At 39.8% G+C, this 19,992-nt stretch overlaps 4 protein-coding genes across 4 annotated transcripts in view; 3 read left to right on the forward strand and 1 right to left on the reverse strand.

The window, feature by feature from the left end:
* The window catches only part of LOC144632231 (echinoderm microtubule-associated protein-like 6), a 31,444-nt gene extending 27,945 nt beyond the window's left edge, over positions 1–3,499 (forward strand). The window contains exons 2-8 of the mRNA XM_078490827.1: positions 495–539; positions 676–795; positions 1,255–1,426; positions 1,826–1,954; positions 2,068–2,333; positions 2,523–2,679; positions 3,155–3,499. Coding sequence (XP_078346953.1) covers positions 495–539; positions 676–795; positions 1,255–1,426; positions 1,826–1,954; positions 2,068–2,333; positions 2,523–2,679; positions 3,155–3,252 — 987 coding nt within the window. The 3' untranslated portion in view covers positions 3,253–3,499. The remainder of the gene's footprint in view (positions 1–494; positions 540–675; positions 796–1,254; positions 1,427–1,825; positions 1,955–2,067; positions 2,334–2,522; positions 2,680–3,154) is intronic.
* The window catches only part of LOC144633181 (echinoderm microtubule-associated protein-like 6), a 78,374-nt gene extending 73,712 nt beyond the window's left edge, over positions 1–4,662 (forward strand). The window contains exon 15 of the transcript XR_013567011.1: positions 4,281–4,662. The gene's annotated coding sequence lies outside the window, so the exon portion shown is untranslated. The remainder of the gene's footprint in view (positions 1–4,280) is intronic.
* Positions 4,663–4,772: 110 nt separating this feature from the next.
* Positions 4,773–11,744, reverse strand: LOC144633185 (tetratricopeptide repeat protein 28-like). The gene is made up of 2 exons (XM_078491995.1): positions 11,645–11,744; positions 4,773–7,651 (listed from the first exon to the last, which is right to left on the reverse strand). The coding sequence occupies exon 2, from the start codon at positions 7,593–7,595 to the stop codon at positions 4,947–4,949; it is 2,649 nt and encodes an 882-aa protein (XP_078348121.1). The 5' UTR covers positions 7,596–7,651; positions 11,645–11,744; the 3' UTR covers positions 4,773–4,946.
* Positions 11,745–12,535: 791 nt separating this feature from the next.
* On the forward strand, positions 12,536–17,088 carry LOC144631966 (uncharacterized). Its single transcript, XM_078490554.1, has 5 exons — positions 12,536–12,642; positions 12,764–12,929; positions 13,929–14,507; positions 14,945–15,924; positions 16,792–17,088. The coding sequence occupies exons 1-4, from the start codon at positions 12,640–12,642 to the stop codon at positions 15,922–15,924; spliced, it is 1,728 nt and encodes a 575-aa protein (XP_078346680.1). The 5' UTR covers positions 12,536–12,639; the 3' UTR covers positions 16,792–17,088.
* Positions 17,089–19,992: the final 2,904 nt, after the last annotated feature.

The raw sequence follows: 19,992 nt of genomic DNA on the forward strand, positions 1-19,992 counted from the left end.
TCCTCCTGCTTGGTTTGCTTCAGGAGCTGGTCGTTGGAGATTTTCTGTGGCCGTGGTAGAGTACAATAATAATAAAGTGCCATGAAAAATACTTTATTATTATTGTACTCTACCACGATGATTAACGACAACATTTTTTACGATATCTACCATATCGTTTTCAATTGTACAGTTGTAAACAGCTACAGAATGATATTCTTTCTTTCCACTTAAAAAATAACGTTTTGATTTCGGAAATTTGTCCCATCAGTCTATGGCACCAGAAGTGTACATCAATTGCTTAGGCCCAGTTCAAATGCTGCTGAAGTACCATAATGTGATTAAGTTTGACTTAAGAGCAATCTTGAAGTGACTACTGATTCACCTAGTGCAGTTATTTATTAAACCAATCGTCAATTGGTTTTGGTACATGTCGATTGAATGGAGCAGGACGTAACATGTATTTTTAAGTCATGGCAACCATGATTGTTTTTTGTTTTTGTTTTGTTTTTTAGGTCATTGAAATTGAAGAAGATGGAAAGATGACAATTCTTGTGCAGGTAGTTGGAATTTTTTTTTATCTAAAAGATCATTTCTTGAGTATTTTTGTTGGTCACTGTAAGAATGTTTTAGAATGAAAAGAAAAATATTGTGTGAAATCTGTTTTACAGGTAAGTTGTTTTTTGTTTATATCAGGGTCACAGTGAAGGGGAAGTCTGGGGCCTAGACACCCATCCTACATATGACGAGTGCATGACAGTAAGTGATGACAAGACGTTGAGAGTCTGGGACCTAGCTAAACTGAGACTCAAAAGGGTAATGTGGTTCAGGAAACTTGTACTGTGTACTGTAATCAAACATGTATGAGCCTTGGGGAAGAATTTGAAACATAGTTTATAGTTACGTGTGATCGAGGTATCCTTTTGAACTTCACAAATTCGTGCTCCTGTAATAACTTCTTAAAGGAACTACGTCATGGACAACACATCTTGAAAAAACTGGCAAGTTTTTTCAAGTTCATTGTTCGTAATCTGTCTTATTTTTCGTCAGTCGAAACCAGCCTTGGTTATTTTCGCATTTTTACTACTCCTCTGTTGTTTTTCTACATTACAAAACTATTATTTTAAGGTTTTCTTCAATTTGGATGTAATGAGAAAAATGACTTAAAATGTCGTGACATTGCTCCTTCAACAGTGTACTTTGAATGCGTTGCATTATGCAGCCATTGACTTTGACGTCTTTGTTATTTTACAATGATTAACTGCTTTCCTTAAGGTGAAGAAAATAAAGAAGGGTAGGCGTGCTGTGGCATATTCCCCAGACGGCTCCACAGTGGCTGTGGGTCAGAATGATGGCGGATTCCTCATCTTAGACTTAGAATCACTAGAAAAGATTGTAGGATTCAAAGACAGAAAAGAGGAGATTTCGGATATCAAATTTTCTCCAGGTAAATCCTGCTTTGGTTTTGACTGCTTTACAAGGTGACTCTTATTCAAAAGATACACAGATTGAGTACCTTCTAAATATAACTCCCTTCCCCGGGATTGACGAGCACGTAGTTTTCCATCAGAGATGTTGCTTAACAGCATGATGACGCCAGCTTTTTCAAGATACAAATTCTCTTAATTTTGTCTCGACAGACGGCAAGTTTTTGGCGGGTGGTTCACACGATCTTCTTTGAAAGTAGAAAAATACTGAAACAGTGTAATTGGTATTTTTCTCGTTGACAGTAATTTCTCTTTTTTATCCTTTTTCACTTTAATACCTACATGGTGCATTTTTTTTTTCTCATGGTTATTTGCCTAAACTTTTCCTCTTAAAAATTCTTTTTATTTTGTCTTGACAGACGGTAAGTTTTTGGCGGTTGGTTCACACGATAATTTTGTGGATATCTACAGCGTAAGGCGAGGTAAAAGAACTGGCGTTTGTAAAGGAAGCTTTAGCTATATCACACACTTGGACTGGGACACAAAAGGTAAATATAGGATTCTTACTAGCAATGTTAAGCTTTGATATATACTTGATAATGCTTTGTATGTGCTCCATTTGTGTTTTTATTGTTTTATAATGGTTTGTTTGATCCTATAGGTAAACTGATTCAAACGAACTCTGGAGCACGCGAACACTTGTTTTACGAGGCGCCCACTGGTAACCGAAAGACCATCAGTGTCCCAGATGTTGAGAGGTTACAATGGTCCACGTTCACTTGTGTACTGGGTCCAACTGTAAAAGGCGTTTTCCCGCCGGGAAGTGACGTCACGGATGTTAACGCCACCTGTTGTTCTAAGGACGGCATTTTACTGGCCAGCGGTGATGACTTTGGTTTGGTGAAGCTCTTTGAGTACCCAGTGTCGGTAAGTTTTTTAAAAAGATTTAAAATAGTTGATAGTGCGCAGTGAAAATAACCTATTGACCTGCTCCTGGATGCTTCATAGCTCAGTGATGGCGCACCTCACCTGTGCTCGAATGAAGCTTGGATTTTTCAGGCTCAAAGATAATTTTCTTGTCAATAATTTGTTGATTGTATCATTTTTTTTCTGCAGCATCGCGGGGCACGGGGCCGACAGTATGGAGGTCGCTCCTCGCACGTGACCAATGTTCGGTGGACATGTGAGGACCGAGTGCTTGTGTCAACTGGGGGTCTGGACACGGCCGTGCTGATCTGGGACCGACTGGTTGTTTCAGAGGTTGATGAGCCAGGTAAGAATTTTAGCTTCAGCTAAACAGCTCCGCATACCTTGGTCTTCTCACCTACTGCGCTTGAACGATCTAGAAATATTTTAAGGGTGGGAAATGACAGCATGACCTTGCAACCAATATTTTACAACTATTTTTTCGAAGTGGAGCTAAATATCCAACGCTGTTTCTCGAAATTATGGTGAGTGATTTGTGTTTTAAATAGTATTTCTGTTGGAAAGTTCTCTTGAGAATTGAGAAGTTTAGGTTTTTCCGAGTTATTCTGAAATCAAGGAGTGCGATAAACACTAATCATCCATTTGGGGTTACTATTTTTAGAAAAATAAAAAAGATTTATTTGAATATCAACCACGTAACTGTTAATCTTGCGGTATAATTTTCAATAGAAGCTAGAATGTTGGAGCAGTACACGTTGGATGTTGAATCTTGGAGTTTAAACTGACTAATCTAATACGGTAATTGTCACTCTTGTACACAGATAAGGCAACGGAAGATAAAGTTCTTGTTCAACCCAAGTTCATTCCAACTGGACCCTTAAAGAATCCTATCGCCAAAGGAAAACCGCAGTGGGATTAAACCTTAAGCTGGAGACAATCACGAGATAGCATTCTAACTCATAGTTAGTTAGCTTATCAGCGAGCGCAGTTGATCGTATCGCTTGCGGCAAATATATTTGAAAAGGTGACTCCTAAAGAGAGTCCTTTGCCACTGCCAGGGTAATGTTAGTAGATTATGGCAGATTCTTGTTTTGCCTACGTTTTACCTTTCGAAAAAGATTTTAGAGAACGTCGAACATAATAATTCATTCATTACTTATTCATACTTTCATGATTTGCACATACCTCATACCTTCAATGGGCGCCAAAAGTGTTGAAACAGTCGGCACTTTTTGAGTACCTTGGACAAATTTTACCCCTTACCCCTTCAATATAACCCCCTCCCCCCGAAACAATGTTGTATTTGCTATCTGTAAGACTTGCCTCGTTTGAGCACAACATTGAAATGGGGGGAGTGGTTCAGAAGCGGCAGCAGATTAAAGGGGAAAAACGGGAATTTTAAATTAGTATCAATTTTATCCAACTGTCTCAAGAACTTTTGACGCCCATTGTATATATTTATTTAGTCATATTTATAAAGAGGTATTTAGGAACCAAAATTCAATCTCTTAGCTTTTTGAAAGTAAATGTTGTACGATGCGTAGCAGATCAAACATTTTTAATTAGTCCAATCTAGATCTGGATACGAGATTATATTTTAGTCCTAAGTTCGAAATCAAATTCTCTTTACTCATTGCCATACAATTCTTTTAATGTCAGTTGTAAGAATTTACATGTAATGGTACATCATAAATGTCTTTAGACTACTATTGAAAGGAAGGCTTGGATTTGACTTCCTTTGGGTTAAATGTAAATTCACTGGGACGCTAAATATTTTATTTCTGCCATGTCAGCATTGCAGTAAAGCGAGAAAGCGATTTGAGCTGTAAATAATTTTATATGTAACCAAAATGGTGTTAGTATATTCATCATTATTATATTCTTGATTAATTAATTTTTTTCTTTGGAAAAAGAAACTCATTTTATCCCTCGCGAAAGACGTCTAAGATTCTAACCGAGAAATTCCATACTGATGACGTAGCACTACAAAGATCCGTGCAGTGTCTCTGATTGGTTGTTGCTCGGTTTTCGGCCGTTTCTTACCAGAGGGATAAAATCAAATCATGAAAAGAGAACTGAACAACGTCTCTTTAAACGTTTGGATCGCCGCGCATCTCCACAAATGGAGAGACCGTTACATAGTCTAATTGCTCGACGAACAGCTATAGAGAACGTCGCTCTCAAAGCACAGGTTTAAAAATATATATTTACATGAGCATTTCATGTCCTCATTTACACATTATTATAATCCAATTTCTCATAGTCGAGCACCTGGAATACCAAATGTAGTATTTTACGAAAAAAAGGAATAAAAAAAGGACTTCCTTTATTGCTTGTGGTGCCAATTTCCTGAGGTTCTAATTAATAATAATGAGTAGCTTTAAGTAGTTTTGTGGTACTTTTTGTTTAATCCTGCAAAAAGCTAAATACTCCACGCCTTACGGAGCAAATGTGTATTGAACTATTTAAAGTACTTTGAAGATGTCACCTTAATTGTACATCAATAATTAAACGAATTAATGCTGTTAACAAAAATATTGGTTTTGAGAAAAATTTAAGCGAGTGCTATTTACAATACAGTTATAGTCTGAAATGTCAGCAGACTAAATACAGTTATTGTTTTTCTCCAAATTCTATCGTGACGTCATCACCGATGAGTACAAACGGAGCCCAGTACTTGACAGCACCAAACTTGTCCGACTCTCGGAGGCTTTTCATGGACCGGTTAAGAGCCACACTGGTGCTATGTCCATCTTTGAGATGTGTATAGAAACTCTTCATAAACTCCAACGTAGCCACGTCATTAATTGCCCAGAGTGCTACCAGAACACTTCTAACGCCAGCACCAAGGAACGCCCGTGCAATACCAACAACACCCTCAGGCGTAACTTTACCTTGGGCACTGTGGCAGCAACTAAGCACAACAAGCCTTGCACGCAGTTTCGCCGCTTGCACATCTGACATTTTTAACATAAAATCTTTCTCTTTAGGAATCTTGGATGCCCGTTCAGGATTTGGAGCCAGCGCAATTTCACCAGCTTCCATATTGCCATGTGCTGCAATGTGTACCAAGGCAACTGAACCGATTCGTTTTAGTACTTCGTTTTTAGTTGCATCTCGTCCAGTGAGAGGTGGGATATCCAGCATTTCCCCTATTAACTCGACTTCCTTTCTGGCATATGGTAAAGACAACCATTTAGGCCTGCCCCGCCTGTTGACAACTTCTTCTACACATGGATCTCCCACGAGCAGTGTTCCACTCGTTCTGTGGAAGTCGTTAGCAGAATCTGCGATCAGCTTTAAACTCGTCAGTGAGGGAAAAATGCTTATCTTGAAAGATTCGCTTAAGTACCTTGATTCATCATCCACAAACGCAGCATAAGGAGCTAGGCACAAAGGACCGTCTGGAACGATGATTAAATCGTCGCCTTGAAGCACATCTGCAATGGGGCCAATGATGCATTCATAGAAGAGGCGTAAAGATTCGTTTTTGCTGTGTAATTCCTTAACTGTTTCTTGAACAGCTTCTTCACGATCAGTGGGAGGCAATTTGTCTATGTGCTCATCCAGTGAACGGTTCTCACATGTAACTTGAACACCACTTTGAATTTCCATGAACGCATTCTTCCTTACACGCTCCAAGAAGGCAACAGCTTCTTCTCTTTCTACTATTTTCTGTCTAAATTCAACATTCCTCCCTTTGCAGAGAACCCAGAAATTGACTGTTTTACCTTGTATTGCCATGAAAACGGTTTGTTTAGACCTATTGCTTAATATGTCAGAGATCGTTACTTTTGGCTCAATTGAACCAGAATCCAGCAATTCACAGGCATATTGCAATTTCATGAGATCCTCCAAGGCCTGTGCTCGTCCTTGCTCAGCAACACACAAAGCCTCTTCAACCTTTCCAAGCAGTAGTAGAGTTCTCCACAATGCATCGTAAGCATGTTGACACGCATTACGAAACGTTATTTTCCACGTATCCTCAGACTGAAGAAGACCTCGTACCTCATTGTACAGTTTTACACTGGATCGATAATAATTAAGAGCTTCATGCAAAGCACCTGATAATTCCAAATCCCAGCCCAGAGAGTAACATGCAGCTCCTTCTCCATCTCTCTGCCCCAGTTCTTTAGCAATGCTAAGATGTTGCTTGTGGTAGTCTATGGCCTGCATGAAATCACCCATACCACAGTAGGCATATCCAAGACTGCCATAAGCACTTCCTTCTCCAGATCTGTCTCCCAGTTCCTTAGCAATGCTAAGATATTCCTTGTGGTACTCTATGGCCTGCTTGAAATCACCCAGACTTTGGTAGACATTGCCAAGATTGCCATAAGCAAGTCCTTCTTCAGACCTGTCCCCCAGTTCTTTAGCAATGCTAAGATGTTGCTTGTGGTAATCTATGGCCTGCTCGAAATCACCCAGTTTCTGGTAGGCAATGCCAAGATTGCCATAAGCACGTCCTTCTCCAGACCTGTCTCCTAGTTCCTTAGCAATGCTAAGACGTTGCTTGTGGTACTCTATGGCCTGCTTGAAATCACCCAGACTCTGGTAGGCATTGCCAAGATTGCCATAAGCACGTCCTTCTCCAGACCTGTCTCCCAGTTCCCTAGCAATGCTAAGACGTTGCTTGTGGTACTCTATGGCCAGCTTGAAATCACCCAGACACTGGTAGGCATTGCCAAGATTGCCATAAGCACGTCCTTCTCCAGACCTGTCTCCCAGTTCTTTGGCAATGCTAAGACGTTGCTTGTGGTACTCTTTGGCCTGCTTGAAATCACCCAGACACTGGTACGCATTGCCAAGATTGCCATAAGCACGTCCTTCTCCAGACCTGTCTCCCAGTTCCCTAGCAATGCTAAGATCTTGCTTGTGGTACTCTATGGCCAGCTTGAAATCCCCCAGTCTCTGGTAGGCAATGCCAAGATTGCCATAAGCACCTCCTTCTCCAGACCTGTCTCCCAGTTCCCTAGCAATGCTAAGATCTTGCTTGTGGTACTCTATGGCCTGCTTGAAATCACCCAGACTGTCATAGGCAATACCAAGATTGCCATAAGCACTTCCTTCTCCAGACCTGTCTCCCAGTTCTTTGGCAATGCTAAGATGTTGCTTGTGGTACTCTATGGCCAGCTTGAAATCACCCAGACTCTGGTAGGCAATGCCAAGATTGCCATAAGCACGTCCTTCTCCAGACCTGTCTCCCAGTTCTTTGGCAATGCTAAGACATTGCTTGTGTCTCTCTATCCCTCTTTTTATCATTTCTTATATACATATATTATTGCCACCACTTTGCTTTCCTCTTGTCAAGTGTGTACCTAGAAAACATAAAATATAAAAGAAACACTAGTGAGTTGATTGAGGTATTTTGGGTTTAGGTTTTGTTATCGTAGTCCCTGAAAATTCAGAAAATAATAGTTACAACTTTTCAGAAACAAAATCACTTTTTTGAATGCTTTGGGCTTCACGGAAGGCAATAGAGGGGCAACCAGTAAACTACAGAACTTCAGACAAAATTATTAGACGTACAGAAATAAGTACGCTTTATTGAGTATCTCGAAAAAAAGCTTTTCAGCATCAATATCAAAATGTTTATAATAAAACGGCCGCAAAAATTAAGATGTTAGGCCAAACTTAAATCCTCGGGCGTAAACAAAGTTAACCGTAAATAAATCTATTTACTACTTAAACAGTTTTCTAGCCACGATTTTTTGTTTTGAAAGCGTCGAAACTCTTGTGTTTAGGAAAGTCCAGTTCTGGACGTTAGTTACATTGTAATTTCTGATTTTGAATACCACTTATTCGGTGATATTAGTATACCGTAATGATTCGATTTAGGGCCCGGGGCACTTATTTACTTTTTGCACCTTAAGGGAGGGCGCTTATTCGAGACAGGGCGCTTATTCGGGACAGAGCGCTTATTTCATTTTTTGACAAACAACCAAATGTTCAAATCAAAATTTTAATAAATATTAAAATAACTTAAAATAACAGAAACTTTAACCCTGACAAATTGTTAAAAGTTCAGTTCCTTTTAAAAGAAAATTCATTTTAAAAGTAAATATATACATGAACTGTCCGGTGAATGTTAGCCTGCGTAGCAGGCGCCGTACTTTCGAGCGCGCGTATGGGAAACGCGAAAGGCGCGAGGGGGCCACGCGAGGAAAAAATCGATTTTTTCCTCGCGCGGCCTTCTCGCGATCGCGCACCAATGAAAATTTGCCAAATCCCAGTTTCCATTTCACCCCTTCATGCCCCTTTTCACTTCGTCCGAAAGAGACCAAAATTCGTATAAACCCTACCTATGTAATACAGACGCTCTCTCCTGTCCCTTTGATGTCAGTATTAAAGAGGTTCAACTGTACAACTTCGAACTTCTCAAATATAGTCACGTGTTTACTGAACTCTAAGTATGAGGGTTCATTCAAACCTCTCCTTATGGACACCTTATGGACACCTCTCTTTTATGGACAATCTCCGATGTCCCTACAAAATTCTTTTATAAAAAAAACTTTATAAAAAAACCTTTATAATACGGACCCTATCTGTACAACTTCGAACTTCTCAAATATAGTCACGTGTTTACTGAACTCTAAGTATGAGGGTTCATTCAAACCTCTCCTTATGGACACCTCTCTTTTATGGACAATCTCCGATGTCCCTACAAAATTCTTTTATAAAAAAAACTTTATAAAAAAACCTTTATAATACGGACCCTATCTGTACAACTTCGAACTTCTCAAATATAGTCACGTGTTTACTGAACTCTAAGTATGAGGGTTCATTCAAACCTCTCCTTATGGACACCTCTCTTTTATGGACAATCTCCGATGTCCCTACAAAATTCTTTTATAAAAAAAACCTTTATAATACGGACTCTAATACTGACAACGGACACTAAATCTCGGCCCCAGGGGGCAATTTCATACAATCCTAATCTCTTTATTACGGACACTTCGGTAATCTGGTGATGATAGATTGTGCTTGTATTACAATTTTCTGTTTGTGGTTACAAAAAACAACAACGCTTTCTTCAACTTATACGCTTTCAGAATTGTGTTTTTACGTCCAGCCTTGCGTTGTAAATCATTTCGTACACAGTACATGTAGTACTCAACTGATACAGTGTCTTAATGCTGCACATTAATCAATTTACACGCAGTTAAAAGAAGAAGGTGGGCCTTATTTTTGCTACTGAACAATTCAAGCTGTCAGTGGAGTCAAAAGTGACGTCATAGTGTTGACCTCTATAATACGGGTACCTCTCTAATGCAGGCACTTTGCTCTGTCCCTTCGGTGCCCGTATAGAAGATACTCGGGGGAGGAAAGTCGGCACTTTACTTCAACGGCATAGCGGTGCCGGGAAACGATGCAAATCATGTGTCAATCAAGCGGTTGCTAAGAAAGACTTAACCCAAAACTTTGTGTTACTCGGATGTTATTGGTGTTATTAAGGTCTCCGCACACGTGGGGATAAGACGCAGTGACATGTCGCAGCGACATAAAGCAGCGACAAAATTATGTGTTGTTCACACTGAGGGGACATGTAGCAGGGACAAATTCATAGGTTGTTCACACTGAAGGGACATGAAGCGGGGACGTGAAGCGGGGACATGTACACACGCAAGAAAATGTATCGGGGACATGTTGCAGCAACACGTCCCCAGTGTGAACTAGCCGTACATGTTGGTATGTCACCTAGAACGAGTTTTCCGTCTCACCAAACAAAAGGTTTAATGAACAATAAAATAGCTCTGCACGTGCGCCTTAGTTTTCCTCTGCAAAACAACAACAATTAACGTGAAAAAAAATTCTGTGAGTTTTTGAGATGGTGAACAATCAGTTTTGTTTTTGTTGTGTCTTTCGAATTTCTATTTGGGGTGCACTCTTCAACTATTTACCTGAAAGTCAAACGAACACCAGATAAACACATTGAGTAGATACGGTCATTGTGGGATTCTTAAAAGAATTTCGTAAAAAAATAAAAAGCTTAGCGTGAGGCTGCACGTGAAAGGCAAGGCTAATTAAAAATGCGTCCACTCTATCGGAGGCAAGGTGTTGGAGAAAGCCAAAAGTGTACAAACCTTGTTTATTTTTTCCGTATTCTTAAATCAAGGACAGAGGCAGCCGGATCAAAAATTTACCGTAAGGAAAGTATGGTCTTCGAACTATATCCATACGAAGTTTTGGAGTGAGCGGATGAAATTAAAGGCAATTTTTGGCTTGTTTTTGTCGAGCAGTGGTGTTGATCGAGCGTCGGAAGTGTTCACCCTTGCATACATTTAGGTAAGAGTGAACTAAATAGCGTTTAAATGCTTTAGAACACTCAAGAAACAACACATAAACAACATATGATGCAAAATGTGAGCTTTACTAGCTGTTTGTTATATTTTCTTTCGATATGAATTTTTGCTATAAAGTTTCATACAAATCCTTATAATTTTGATGCCTCCATTTTGGCCGAGTTGTCAAAGCGTGAGCCTGGGCGCCCTGTGGTAATTCGCTCTTTAAGGTTCGGAAGCAAAATTTTTCTTTAATTTTACTAAATAATGGTTAGTTTTAGTGTTTGGTTGGTTAAAATGGTTCATTTGACCTTTAAGCCCACGTTAATCGAGCCTAACGTAATTTTGAAGGGTGGCTTTCCCTAACAACATTAGCATAAGCTTTGAAACAAAACTGTGCAGAAGATTTATAAAGATTATTGTTGACATCGGAAAAATGTCGTTTGGAAGTAATTGTTACACGATGGTATTTGCATTAGACTGGTTTATCGCCAGTGTAACCGCAAGCCACGCAAAAATATGAAACATGGCAACATAGCAGGAGCATATTATTAGCCACAAAAGGATGTGTTGTGTCCATGTTGTTGTGTAATGTCGCTAGTGTGAATCCGTAAATTCTTTGGTTTTCTGTTAAAACTATTGCTAGCCTACTAATGTACAGCCGCCTCTTTTCGCTCGTCGGAACGGAGTTAATCGTTTGCATTATTTCACGGATCGTACTCTCTCTTGTCACTGGCTAGCTTTCAGTATAGGGCAGTGCAAACTTAAGTTGTAAATACTTGTCGCACATATGATCAGTTATTTCTCTAATAGCCGTCTGAGACAATTTTGAGATGGAAGTTTTCGTCATTCTTCAAACAATTAAGGGTGGAAGTCGGAATGACTGAATGTAAATAAAGGAATGTTAACCGCGAGAAGCCTCTTGAGTGAACTATTGCTTGCAATCTATTTAAATCAAGGACTGAAAACTATTGACTTTATAGACGTCTTTATAGTTGACAGTAGATCAACTTTGAGTTATTCACTTACCTTTAGCTAACAAAGCAGCACATACGAGACCAGTAGATTTTACCAAACGTACGCAATGAACAAGTTACGATAGCATGAGCAGAATAGTCGGTCAGGAATTGTCACGAGATCAGTCGTATTTGCATACGTATTGTCCTAGGAATCTAAACAGTCAGTTGAAATTATCCATTATAATTCTGACCCCGGATCTGACATTCTTTTTAATTTACTCTTCAGTAGAAAGTTCGGTAATTCGGTCACAGTTTTTAACACTTACTCTGGATACTTTGTTTGCCGTTGACGTACTCTTAAAAGTAAAAACTTTAAGTTTTTAAATAGCCGTCTTCTCGAGTTTCCTAGCTCAACAGACTTGAGGCAATCAGTAAACAGGAAAATTACGATAACAATAGAAAGCGAACTGCGCATAAATGCTTGTTGAAGCCAATCAGTTGAAATTCATTCAGAGTGTGTCCAAGAGAGAACAAATTTGCTCATGTTCTATCTTTTCCGAAATTTGTAGAACACAATCTTATCAGGAGCTACCGTTATAAAACCGTTTGCCCCTGTTGGGGCCCCTTTTTTTTTTTTTTAGTATCCACAATGCGAAGAACGTTAGCATTCTAAATTTACGTCACGTGACTAACAAACGATTGTTATTCAGACTGAAAATGGGGTACGGAAATTAAAATTCAGTTAAACATTTCAGCGTATAATTCCTGTTGTGTTTGGTTACCCGTTTGTTTTGAGGGATGACACCATTGAAATATTTGGTGGTGAGCCGAAGGACTGGAAGGCATACCAATGCTAAATGCGCGAATACCATTAAGCGCATGCACCGCTCGAACAGCGCGCGCAAATATTCTACAAACGTCACAAAGAAAGAGTACGATTGTTTTACGCCAGTTCATCAGTCTAGAACGGATGCGTTACAGTTAATACGAAGACAAAGACAGTGAATGCGTGTGTGAAAAGAAGTTAAAACTTACTACGGTTGCGCACTAGCAACTTTCCCAAATATGGTGCGTTAAGATTGTTTGCGTTTAAAATGGTATTTTTTGTGAAAAAAGTCATATTTAGTAGGTACTTCATTATCCTGCTCGCTGAACTCATCATCATGCTCCTTTTTCATTTTCTTTTCAGGGGAAATTTGAACGGATTAGAAATATCCGGCAAAGAAGAAAGCGGGAACTGCAAATTCGGCCAGGCAGGGTGCAGAGATTTTTTACTGCTGTTTTGTCTGTCATCACCGCAGGCTGTATACCAAAACAAAGGCGTTTCAACGTCCCATTCAGTTTTGAAAATCCAGGTGAGAATGTTTTTTTATTATTATCATTTTTTAATCTTCAACAAAACGGAAATCAAATACTGTCAGAGCAATGAAATTAATTACAAAATAAGATGAGTGCAACGAGTGGGCGCTGGGGAGCAGCCGAGACTTGAAAGGCCGTCTTGAAAGAAAAAAACATTATTTTGATGAAGGTTGCTAAGAAACGTGACGTCACCTTGACGACGGCAGCATGACGTGTTTGGAGTGCTCATACATGTAACTGATTGAATAGCAGCTATCCGGATAACTTCTGTAATTTTGCGAACCCGATTAAATATAGCATTGTTGTTCGCGAATGGCTTTTTAATTTTTATTTTATTTAAATATTGCGTATTCTTTTGTCAAGAAACGCACGCGCGTTTTAGCATTGCGTGAAGCAATTGCAACGAGAGTGTAATGTCGGGACTGACTCGGAATTTTGTGTGAACTGAAACCAGTTGTATCCAACTGTCCCAAACCGGGGTCACTCAAACGTTTGCATTAGTTCATGTACTTTAGTTCTTTAATTTTATAAAATTATCGCTATATTTGCAACGTGACATAAAAAGACAAAGTCTAGTGCAACACATCTAACATGCAATAAGGGCGCGCGTGATTAATTAGCCTGCGTAGCTGGCGGTATTGTTGGGTGCGCGCACAAGGGGGAAGCGCGACAGCCAGCGGCGAGGCGGAGTTGCGGTGCGCGCACGAGTGGCGAAGCCGCGAGTGGGGGGCGGAGGAGGGCACAGCCGCGAGCGGTGGTGGGGCGGAGGAGCGAGCATTTCAGCCCCCCCCGCCCGGGTGCGCCGCTGCTTGTGCGCGCTAAACCCAACAATACCGCCAGCACGCAGGCTAGTGATTAATTAAATGTTATTAAAAAAAATACACGCATGGATTGTTAATTTAATAAGCGACAATTTTTACACCCCACTGTATATTTGCGTTTTGTGTGGTGTGGACTACGTACTAACTAACGTTTTCGGTTTCTTTTATTGTTAGTATATGGATCACAAAAAATTGAGGACATTGTTGGTTCAGCAAATTCAAATGCAACTAACAGCACCCAGGAGAAACAAGGCGTAGCAAACAGTCAGCGGAGTTACTCCTGTAGTCATGTGGCTAATCTGCAAAGGGAGCAGAAGAAGCCTGGGGCACAATGGACAGAAAAGATAACTAAAGACAAACAGAACTTCAGCACTGATGTGGAGAAAACTGCCTCAGAGCCTGAAACTCAGGCCCATCCTCTTTTAGCCCCTGTTGTAGATAACGGGTCTTGCAAAGGGAACTCAAGTGAAGTCAATGGAGATGGAAATACAAGGAAATTCTTTACTGGAAATGACTCGGCGTCAGTCTCGATGCCAGAATCTGCAGCATCACCAGAAACATCTGGCAACAACTGCAGCGGACGAAATTTGGGGGAATCAGAGAGCGCAAGGGAAGTTCATGAAGCTGGCTCGGTAAAACAGGAGAAAAAGCCCGGCAGAATTCAGAGATTCCTATCTAATATGTCGTCTGCACTCAGTTGTTGTGTTCCAAGTGCTAAACAGTTGGACGTCCCTTTCAGTTTTGAAAATCCGGGTAAGAGTTTTGAAAGAAGATGCACACAAATATTAAAACATTTTTCGGCCGACCGCACCAAAAAATTATAGACATTAAAATATGAAGCGCCTTAGGACTTCTTTAAAAATTAATCTGGTAATATCGGACATTGGTTTCACTCGTATCCCCCTTTAGCTATCTTTGGTTGGATTATAAGGTCTTCCAACCCTAACTTCAGTCTCCGTCTCCCTGTCCTTATCCCCTCTCCCCCTAAAAGAATAAATAAATACGATACAAGGTACAGATTTCAGCAGACTCTTTAGTCCAGTCTTTTCCGTTTTCTTAATTTTATTTTGGTACCGAGATTCAAGTTCAAAGGCGAAAAAATGCTGTTTGGAGGCTACAGTACTTGCCTTCAACTCATCAGGAACATACATTCAATTTAGTTACTTATCATAATTTATTTTTTTTGCTAGTTCACGAATCCAAAACCATGGAGGACCTGCTTAACTTAGAGGGATGGACAACTCTAAATGATGACAACTGCGAGTATGACGAGGCTAGCCAGAGGGATTCTTACACCGAGCTAAACAGGGGTGATCTGGTTAACGCTGACCCAGGATCTGACAGAGGCTCAAAGGACTGTGATAAACTGCCAGGAAATTATAATGGAAATGACACGGACAAGTCTACAGACCCACAGAATGAAGATGTTGCGGAACATGGACCAACAAGCTCATCCAATTCAGAACCGCGACGACGAGAATCGGGCGGAAAGAATACAAGCAAACTCAAGCGATCGCTTTCATGGACCCAGGGTATTGACTCATTTTGGGATGGATGTACGAGGTTTAAGAGAGAAGGACTGTTTTCATGCGGACTGTTAAGGACAACTAATCTTGAACTGCGGGAACAAAGATTGGCCGAACAACAAAAGGAAAAGGAAGAGCGAAAAAGAAAGGAAAAGGAAGAGAAATTTGGACCAGCGAAATACGGTTATGACGAAGATACACCTTTGGACGTCTATATCTTCAATGAAAGCCTTTGGCCAGAATGTAAAAACTTTACGGAGGATGACTACGATAAAATATGGGACTTTGATAACAGATATGACTACACGCGGAAATCTTGTGATACAGAGACGGACCAAGAAGACGAATCTGATGGGGAATCATGGGGAGATTATGATTCAGAATCAAACGAAGAGGAGGAAGACACTGACAAACGTGTTCCAAAAATGCCGCCCAAAAAGGTTCCGCGCATGATCAATAGATCACTCTCATGGCCCATGCAACTTAACAAATCAGACATGAAGGTCGACGATGGAATGAAGTCCTGTGGCACTCTCATCTCAACCGAAGGCGAAAAGCGGCAGAGAAAACAACCGGGTCTGAAAATACGAAACGACACATTGGACTATATCGTATGGCGCTTCTATTATGAAGGGCAATCATAGGTAGGTGTTTTGGTTTTTTGTAAGATGGCCATTATCAAGTTGTTCTATCAGTTTTCTAGCCTGCGTTGGTCTTTTTAGGATATCCGAGCCTCAAGTACTATGGAGAGAGCCCTTTCCATTCTTGTTGCAGCCCGGGTTGCGTCTAGCGTGAAATAAAGTTGATACCTGCTGGCCACGCAAGGTTTTCCTTTTCTCGAGGCATGTGTTTTGTGATCGTAATCCTTTGCTAATGGCAGTTATTTTAGTAATCTAACGGTCACTATGTGTGTAGTTTGTAAAACATTTGGTAAAAGTTTGCGCAAGTTCGATAGGCGAAACGCGGCTATCAAAAAAGGATCTGTCCGAAAAAATCGATATTTTGTGGTCTACCCCTTGTTATGTGGTAATTTGATAAACTGTGCCCGATTAAGTGGCCCTTTGTGGCCCGTTGGCCGGGGGGGGGGGGGTGGGATTCTGATGCACCCATCGTTGCACCCCCCTGCCTGTCTACCCCTTGTTATGTGGTAATTTGATAAACTGTGCCCGATTAAGTGTCCCTTGTGGCCCGTTGGCCGGGGGGGGGGATCGATGCACCCATCGTTGCACCCCCCTGCCTGTCTACCCCTTGTTAGTGATAATACTGCCCGATTAAGTGGCCTTTGTGGCCCGTTGGCCGGGGGGTGATTCTGATGCACCCATCGTTGCACCCCCCTGCCTGCGTATTATACACCTGCTATGCAGGCTAGAGCATCTGAAACTGAACAGCTAGGAACAAAACCTGTTGTGCATTAGCATGAATTCATTGGCTTCTATCAGTGGAATACTAAATGTCGATTTTGAAATAACGAAGCGAAATCCCTAATGTTTATATTTTCTTTAAATTTTCAGTGTTGACGAGTCCTTCAAGATTGTGCAGTGTAAATATTTGTACTGACCAGACTCAGTGCAAAGACGGCAAACTTTTTACATCATTGACATTTATGATGCAATGTGAACGTACTTTATTTTGAGTTGTAAATATCCCTGCGAGACATGATTTCAAGTGAACTGTAAACCTATTTTTACATGTCCGAAAGTTGCCTTCAAATAAAGTTCATAAAATTACTCGCTTACTGAAAGATGAGTTTTGTATTAAACATGAGTTCAAGTGTTATAATGTTAATAAATGTTGTTTCTTTTTACGAACACTGGTGGACTTAATTGAATATACAAAGGACTAGACATTTTAAAATAAAACTGTTTGGAGGATTTTTGTTTGAAAGGGTTAACGATCATGTTGGGTTTTAGAGCAGATCGTTTCTCTAGCGCTTAGATAAAATCGAAGAGAACAATTAAATTTTGTCGGATAGCACTTTTACAGTGGGACCCCGATATAACGATATGCTAAGGGAGCAGTAAAATAATATCGTTATATGGAAACTCGCGATATAACAATATGGTCGTAAAATAACCGAAAATATCGTTATATTCGGGTAAACTTAACAAGTACTTTTTACTGCATATTAGAGGATGATAAAGAAAATAATTTTGATAAGAAGGCTTAGAACACAGTATCATTTTCGTATATCATCGTACAAAGTTGTTTTTAGAAACGTTAAAGATGACTCGATTACTGTAATGTTATTGCATTAAATTCGATGTTTTGCAAATAAAATGTGACAGTGTACTGATAATATCGTTATACCGGGAGGATTTTACGTTCGGTTCGCTAAATTTTCATCGTTATATCGGGAGTATGGTTATATCGAAGATCATTATTCGGGGTTCTGTCCCATACATTTTATGTTTTTTTGGGGAATAGATTTTTTTTTGGGGTTATATCGAAGATCGTTATATCGGGGTTCCGTCCCATGCATTTTACTGTAACTTTTGCCGGGACATAGAATATTCATCGTTATGTCGGGAATATCGTTATATCGAGGATCGTTATATCGGGATTCCACTGTATAAACTTTGCACTGATATAGAGATAGCGCGCTTACAGTTTGTTTTTTCTTTTTATTCAAGAGACCCGCGAAGATCTCACATGTGTAGGAAATTACAGAAGACGAGCCCAAGTTAGCTCTTTAGGTCACATACGTTAAGGCCTGTCAGGCGGGGCTGGTATAGCTGGATAAGCAACTAATTGGGATTACCCCCTGAAGTTAGCAAGTAAATGAATTAACGAGTGAGTTTAATTTTATCTGAACGGAAATACAAAATTGTTCTTGATTGCGGGGGCTCGAATTAATTGAACGGGGACAAGGGGGCGGAAGCCAAGGAGAATAGGCCGGTCACTTGTTACGGAGGCAGATGAAGAGAGAGCGGAAAACGGGATTCCAAATGCCCAATGCAGCGGAAACCGGGGAAAATGGAGAAAAAACTTCCAACATTGCGTAATACATTTCAATAGAAATGCACCTAAATAAGTAATACGCTATAGAATATTACTATACAATCGCAAAGTTAAAATCAGCAACTGTGACAAAACGGAGCTGACGTAAAGGCTATTGTACAGAGTAAAAGTGGATTCCCACTGACGCGTAATTTTTTATCTGCGTGAAAAAATTAGAGGCAATGTTTGAACGACTTACGTACTCGTTTACGCAAGTCGTTCATACATTGGCTCTTATTTTTTCACGCACGTTAACGCACGTAAAATTTACGCGTAAGTGGAAATCCAACTTAACTGTGCTCCTGACTAGTCCACAGTTCGAGAGAGCAGGGTTAAATTACCTTAAAATTAGGACAAGGGAAACAGAAAACCCTCCGAGATAGCGGGGAGTTCGAGTTGACGTGTTCGTGATAACGGGTTTATTTTTGTAGTAAATGATAGAAAACTGGGACCAAATCCAAGGGAAATTTTTGGCTTTTTGTTTCAGATAACGGGGAGTTCAAGATAAGCTAGTTCGAGATGTGGGATCCTATTGTAGTTAAATAGTTAAATAAATATAACGAACGAACTTTTGTCTTATTCTGATGAAAGTGAACAGTAGACACCGAAAATTTAGGTTTCAAAAACAGATCGGCTTTGAAACCGTTTCATTTTATAAATGTCCTATACCGATTACAATACTGGTTCAAATATAAATTATATAACAATTACCTTAAATTACATCTTAAATTAAGGTGTCGACCATTTTGCAATGTCTTCAAGAGCTTTTCAATCGTAGCTTAGATAACCTCCCTAGTCTTTTGTCAAAGTTAGTTTGAATCCGCGAAATGAATATTAATTAAAGTACAGTCTGTTGTTTGTGAACGTTAACTGACCAGATACTCAACAACTGCTCGGTTTGATGACCGAGCGTGCCGTTAAAATAGCAATTTTCCATACTGATTTAATTTAACGTTAATTCCGAGATTTTGGTAGTTTATCAAGACAATAATTTACTTGTGTCACCTGCGGGCATGGTACAACGTTTTGAAGAATAACTTTTGAGATTGAATAAAACGGTTGAAGCCGAGGAAGTAGAATAGGAAATAAATTTAGCTCATTGTAGTTTAAAACACCCTTACTTGTAATAAATCGTAGGATATGATCAAGCAACGCTTTGATATTAAAATTTGGAATAAATGTTGGGATCATCTACGTGAGAAAATACGGAAGCTTGTCATCACCGTTTTACGGTGAAATTTATTATTTCTTAACTAGGGCATCCATGCAGTTTAAAATCGTTGAATATGTTTTTTTATTTTAAGGGAAAAGAGTAATGTATCTATAACAATCCTGCCCAGTTGAATTTAACAAATCTGAGAAAACCATATTTTGGCATCTGGCATCAGTCACTGTTATCAATATTTGGGCCAATATTAGTATTTAATTTTTCTTTGACAAGTATTCATTAAATACAGTTAAAACTGCATTTAACTGCACCTTTGGGGAATAGGTAGACGATCACTTAAAACAGTTTGGCCATTTTTAAATACAGGTTCACTCGCCAACTTTGGAAAAAATTGATTCACAGAAAGGTCTAGAGCAGTTTTCAATTGAGTGTCGTAAAACCAAAACCAAAGTAATCACTCTGGCCAATCACAAAGAACACAGACAATCCAGTGAACCAATCAAAACTCGAAGCAAATACATGTAGCCGGCACAAAGCGCGGGAAAAC

This window comes from Oculina patagonica, chromosome 12 (assembly GCF_052425735.1).
Source record: "Oculina patagonica isolate OP01 chromosome 12, crgOcupat, whole genome shotgun sequence".
NCBI classification, from domain to species: domain Eukaryota; kingdom Metazoa; phylum Cnidaria; class Anthozoa; order Scleractinia; family Oculinidae; genus Oculina; species Oculina patagonica.

Excerpts from the sequence above, each read along its gene's own strand:
- LOC144633185 (XM_078491995.1), bottom strand. The coding sequence starts at position 7,595 with ATGATAAAAAGAGGGATAGAGAGACACAAGCAATGTCTTAGCATTGCC.
- LOC144631966 (XM_078490554.1), top strand. Across the intron at positions 12,930-13,928 it reads ATTCAGTTTTGAAAATCCAG|TATATGGATCACAAAAAATT; the intron begins GTGAGAATGTTT and ends TTTTATTGTTAG. Across the intron at positions 14,508-14,944 it reads TTTCAGTTTTGAAAATCCGG|TTCACGAATCCAAAACCATG; the intron begins GTAAGAGTTTTG and ends TTTTTTTGCTAG.